Here is a 5348-nt window from a genome sequence, read left to right as displayed (position 1 = left end):
ACCCAAAGTTTTTTGTTTAGTATGTGTGATGTAAGAAAGATACAGAATAATACCAGTCAACATGGGAAATCTATCAAGTAATTCCGAAAATGAGATCTCATGAGCATCTTAAATCGGTATTGATAAGCTCAAAAAATACGTGTTTATATCTCGTTATTTAGGGGCTTTTTGGACTTTATTACTTGTAAATATCATTTTATAATCGATATTTTTAAAGGGTAATTTTATAAATATCATTAAGATTGCCTGCGGTGGCATTGGTGACATTACCATTGTCACGACAACTTGTTCGGCTGAACTGACCTGTTGCAGCGTACTCGAATGTGTGTTTTAAGTTTCATACAGAACCGTGTTTCCCAATATCTAAGTCGATCATGACTTAACATGACAACTCATACCTTATCAAAATTTTCCCAGTTTCATTGAAATATCACTCACTCATTTTCTTGTACTTCTGAATTTGCCTCTCTTGGTTCACATTATATCTTCGTATGTTCGCTCTTAATTTCTTAAAGCCTGTCTATTTAAATTAGATGGGCAACATATCTATTTTTTAATACTTTTTTTATAGTCTCCATCTCAACATAATGACAAAGCTCTCATATTCATTCTAAATTGTTATAGACGTGCAATTATAAACTCAATTCAACGCTCATGCTATCTAATTTAATTAAACTAACTTTTAGATTTATTTTAGCTTTTATGTTTAGTTATCTATGTTTCAGTATTTTTTAAAAATTCTACATTCCAATATAGTGATAAAGTTCTGATATTTATTCTAAATTCCTATATAAGTACAATTATAAAGTCAATCCAACGTTCTCACCTTATCTAATTAAAATAAACCAAAGTTTAGATTTGTTCCAACTAACTAAGTTTTTTCATATGAAGTAATATCATAAATTTTGTCAATCTCAATACCCATTCATCAAACTACCTGATTTTTATTTATCATAACGGCTTTCTTGCTTATACATGAAATCAACCGAGTTGTAACTTTTGATGTCTATCTTTGATATGGTCTACCGGTATTCCCCGTCAAATGGACACCGTTTATATTTTGCCCATTGAGTGAATTTATATGTTACGAGATAGAATTATTTTACCGTGGTCAGAGTTGGATACAACTTGTCAAGTATAAACACCACATTTTTTATAGTGTGTATGATGTAAGAAAGTTAAAGATTTATATCAGTCAGTATAAGATATATATCTAGTAATTTCGAAAATGAGACCTCTTGAGCATCTGAAATCGATATGTTTGCCCATTTCCCAAGTGACATAGGTTGGCCGCGTTCTGAATCAGAGATGAATAAATCTTTGATTATATGATCAATTACTCTTTCTCTTGAACTATGGGTATTCAGTGGAATGGTCTTGTTTCATTTTTAAGACACGGAAGATTCTACCAATTCACTAGGAATACTGGGCAGTCCTTGATACAGAACTAGATCGGAGACATTGTGTGTGGGCACTCGTACCTCAGTCCTAAGGTAGATCAATAACATGCGCACCCGTCCCTGACTTCTATAAAGTTTTTTAAGGTTCGATATCCTCGGCGATGTAGGTAAGAATATAACTTTGGCATTTTGGCTGGATTTACTCGGATCATCATAAGATCACCTTTCTGGCATATCGGATCGTCACCTGTAAATGTCATTTTATAAAAAAAGATATCTATAAAAGGTAGTCTTATGAATATATTTTTAAGATTGCCGGCGGTGGCATTGATGACAATGCCATCGCCACAACAACGCGTTTGGCCGAACTGACCTATTGCGGTGTACTAGCCAAGGCGAGTTTGACTTTTCATCAATGGCGAAACCTATGGTCGAGCGTGTGTTTTAGGGAGAATCTAGAATAATAAAGAAACATGCATCTTCAGGGCCAGATTGACTAATGGATGCCCTCTGCATGGTGTCACCCAACACAAAAATAACAACGAAATGGGAATATACTGGAGAGGCCCGAGGGCCTCGGCCCCAACAGTTTTACGAGTTTCCAGGAGAGAATGGCTTGGGGCAAGGAGTGTCGTCTAAGAACGCCAACAATTCATCGAGATCCGTAAGCCCTCCTTCCGAGTGAATATTCACACTCTGAGAATTGCTATCTTCTGGTCCTGCATATAAAAAAAATACAAAAGATGATGAGAAGTATAGTGGTGCCCATGACGATGAAAATGATGATAAGAGAAAGAAGATTAAGAGGGCCATATACACACCGGTCAAAGAAGGGACCGAGACGTCATGGACCCAACTCTGAGGAATGATGTCGTCCAAGTCTGCACTTGCACAAAAAAGGAGAAGACGAGTGTAAGATGATGAGGAAAGAGAAGAAGAGCAAGGGGGTGATTAAAACACCTTCTTCCATTAGCGCCGCCTCGAGCGACTTCCAATCAATAGAATCGTCTTTCGTCTCTATGTCTGGCAAAATAAAAAACAAGACGATTGGGTATAACGATGCCCATTGCGATGCAAATGACGATGAAACGGAAAGAATCAACGCTAAGAGAGCGAGTGAGTGATGTGCGCACCCGTCACTAGTGCAGTTGGGATGCTTTCGAGGCCATTTATCTGGGCGCAGGGTCCGCAGGCCGCTTCCTCAAGGGGCGGCGCAGGTGTCAAGTCAACCGTCTCATGGACTCGAGTGGTTTCAATGGTCGGCGCAGGGATTTGGACAGAAGGGAGCTCCATCGAGCCCATCTCTCTGTTGGGGGGCATCTGAGAAGGAGTCTCGCTGTCGCCATTCAAGGCGTTGCTCGGGCCTGGTTCAGGGCACGCGCCGGAGGCGAGCGTTGGGGCCACTAGTTCTGGAGAGTAGCTCAAAGGTGGCCGGCCCACTGCAGACCTCACAGTGTCCGGGTCCCGCATCAGAAAGTCCATGATCTGAGGGGACAATATCTGCCGATAGACCTCTAAAGTGTCCGGGTCGTTCCGGAACACGTTGCATGAGACAAAGGAACCATCCTCGCGATATAGAGGCACCTCGAGCTTGCGCCTCACCTTGCGTTAGAAAAATCAAAAGTCTTACACCACTCTAAAACTAAAACCCCACGCTCAGAATCAGATAGAGATATCTAGAAAGGCGAGATTGAGAGATACATAAAGAAAACAAGAAACCGAGAGAAAGAGGGGAAAAAGAGATCGAGAGAGAGAGAGAAAGACGGCGACCGCGAGATTAAGTCAACCGAGATAGAAAGAGAAAACGAAAAGACAGAAAGAGAGATATCCTGCGAGAGAGAGCAAGCGAGACCCAGATAGCAAAAAACATCTACGGAGGGTTAGAGAGTGCGAGAAAGAGAAAGAGAGAGATTGACGGAGAGGTAAGAAAGGGAGACCGAGAGAGAGAAAGAAATTGACCGATAGAAAGAATAACAGAGAGTGAGGGTGAAAGACAGACCGCGAGAGAGAAAAAGAGAGAAACATTGACCGCGAGAGGGATAAAAGACACCGAGAGAAAGGAGAGACCGGAAGAAGAGTAAGTCAACCGAGATAAAAGGAAACGAAAAGACAGAAAGAGAGATATCCTGCGAGAGAGAGCAAGCGAGACCCAGATAGCAAAAAAGATATACGGAGGGTTAGAGAGTGCGAGAAAGAGAAAGAGAGAGATTGACGGAGAGGGGAGAAGGGAGACCGAGAGACAGAAAGAAATAGACCGATAGAAAGAATGAAAGAGAGTGAGGATGAAAGACAGACCGCGAGAGAGAAAAGGAGAGAAATATTGACCGCGACAGGGATAAAAAGACGCCGAGAGATAAAGGAGAGACAGGAAGAAGAGTAAGTCAACCGAGATAAAAACAGAAAACGAAAAGAGAGAAAGAGAGATATCCTGAGAGAGAGAGCAAGCGAGGCCCAGATAGCATAAAGGATACACGGAGGGTTAGAGAGTGCGAGAGAGAGAAAGAGAGAGATTAACGGAGAGGGGGAGAAAGGGAGACCGAGAGGGAAAGAAATAGACCGATAGAAAGAATAACAGATAGTGAGGGTGAAAGACAGAACGCGAGAGAGAAAAAGAGAGAAACATTGACCGCGAGAGGGATAAAAAGAGACCCAGAGAGAAAGGAGAGACCGGAGGAGAGGGAGAGCGAGGCCGGGAGAGTAAGAAAAGAGAAAGATTGACGGAGAGAAAGGGAGAAAGAGAGAAAGAGAATCTGAGAAAGACCAAAAAGCGAGCGAGATGGGGCTACGCAGACGGAAACAAAGAAACAGAGAAAGAACACAGAGAGAGAGAGAGAGAGGGAGAGAGAGAGAGAAAGAGAGAGAGAGAGAGAGAGAGAGAGAGAGAGAGAGAGAGAGAGAGAGAGAGAGAGAGAGAGAGAGAGAGAGAGAGAGAGAGAGAGAGAGAGAGAGAGAGAGAGAGAGAAAGAGAGAGAGAGAGAGAGAGAGAGAGAGAGAGAGAGAGAGAGAGAGAGAGAGGGGAGAGAGAGAGAGAGAGAGAGAGAGAGAGAGAGAGAGAGAGAGAGAGAGAGAGAGAGAGAGGGAGAGAGAGAGACACCGTGACATAGACGGAGAGAAAGAAACAGAGAGGAGAGTCCGAGAAAGAAACAGAGACCAAAAAGAAGAAACAAAGAAGAAGCGAAGTGAATGGAGCAACACAGGCGGAAACAAGGAAACAGAGAAAAACCGAAGAGAGTGAGAAACACACACACGCACACCATGACAAAGAGATATATATATATATAGAGAGAAAGGCCATGATAGAGAGAAAGAGATCTCGAGAGTGAGAGACGGAGAGGGTGAATAAGTGAGTGAATGATAGAAGCCAGGATGATTCTCGAGATGTGACGTAGACGAACTAAAAAATGCGGCCATGGATTGAAGGAGAAGAAGCAGATGCGGCCATGGATTGCAGAAATCGAATGAGACTCGCGCAGATTAAAATGAACAAGAAAATGGAGCGAAAGAGGGAAAATCTTCTACCGTTGCACGGCAAAGCGTTGCGGAAAATCTAAAAGACAAAACAAAATGATCAAGATCCTTACCAAGTGTGTGGAAGGATTGGATGCTGCGCCGCGTTTGCGTCCGCGCCGTTCCATGGCGAGCGTCAGAGAAAGGGAGTGCTGGAAGAAGTGGAGAGACTCAAAGAAGAGGATCAAAGAATACGAGTGAAGATAGCGAAAGTGAGGGAGATTATAATGATACCATGCGAGCCAGCAAACGAGGAGCGACTGATCCGGGATCCAACGACGAGAGACAATCGCGGAAACTGTTTGACGCTATTGTCGCGGTGCCACGGAGAACGGACGGCTCGGATCGCGATCTGTTCGATCCATTCTAGACAATCTTAAGTTGTTAATCACGGATAGGGAAGGACACGGTATGACCGAAGTTGGGTCAGACCGGACCGAT

General features: G+C 43.0%; 1 protein-coding gene across 2 annotated transcripts; it reads right to left on the bottom strand.

Annotated features, from left to right (window-relative positions):
* Positions 1–923: 923 nt before the first annotated feature.
* Positions 924–5077, bottom strand: LOC144707225 (uncharacterized). Of its 2 annotated transcripts, XM_078580366.1 has the most exons (5): positions 4982–5077; positions 2534–3002; positions 2361–2423; positions 2222–2281; positions 924–2119 (listed from the first exon to the last, which is right to left on the bottom strand). In XM_078580366.1, the coding sequence occupies exons 1-5, from the start codon at positions 5033–5035 to the stop codon at positions 1992–1994; spliced, it is 774 nt and encodes a 257-aa protein (XP_078436492.1). In that variant the 5' UTR covers positions 5036–5077; the 3' UTR covers positions 924–1991. The 2 variants fall into 2 exon arrangements, with proteins under 2 accessions (XP_078436492.1, XP_078436491.1); XM_078580365.1 differs by having other exon boundaries at positions 924–2281.
* Between the last annotated feature and the right edge of the window lie 271 nt (positions 5078–5348).

The sequence above is a fragment of the Wolffia australiana genome, chromosome 8, assembly GCF_029677425.1.
Source record: "Wolffia australiana isolate 7733 chromosome 8, ASM2967742v1".
In the NCBI taxonomy this organism is placed as follows: domain Eukaryota; kingdom Viridiplantae; phylum Streptophyta; class Magnoliopsida; order Alismatales; family Araceae; genus Wolffia; species Wolffia australiana.
Note: the sequence above shows the minus strand (reverse complement) of the source record. Positions and strands in the feature narration are given on the sequence as shown.

What these genes read in the sequence shown, in the direction of transcription:
- LOC144707225 (XM_078580365.1), bottom strand. Translation starts at nt 5,035, where the DNA reads ATGGAACGGCGCGGACGCAAACGCGGCGCAGCATCCAATCCTTCCACA. An exon ending in CCAATCCTTCCACACACTTG is followed by an intron (nt 3,003 to 4,981) that starts GTAAGGATCTTG and finishes TTCTAACGCAAG; the next exon opens with GTGAGGCGCAAGCTCGAGGT. An exon ending in GGCGGCGCTAATGGAAGAAG is followed by an intron (nt 2,282 to 2,360) that starts GTGTTTTAATCA and finishes GTGCAAGTGCAG; the next exon opens with ACTTGGACGACATCATTCCT.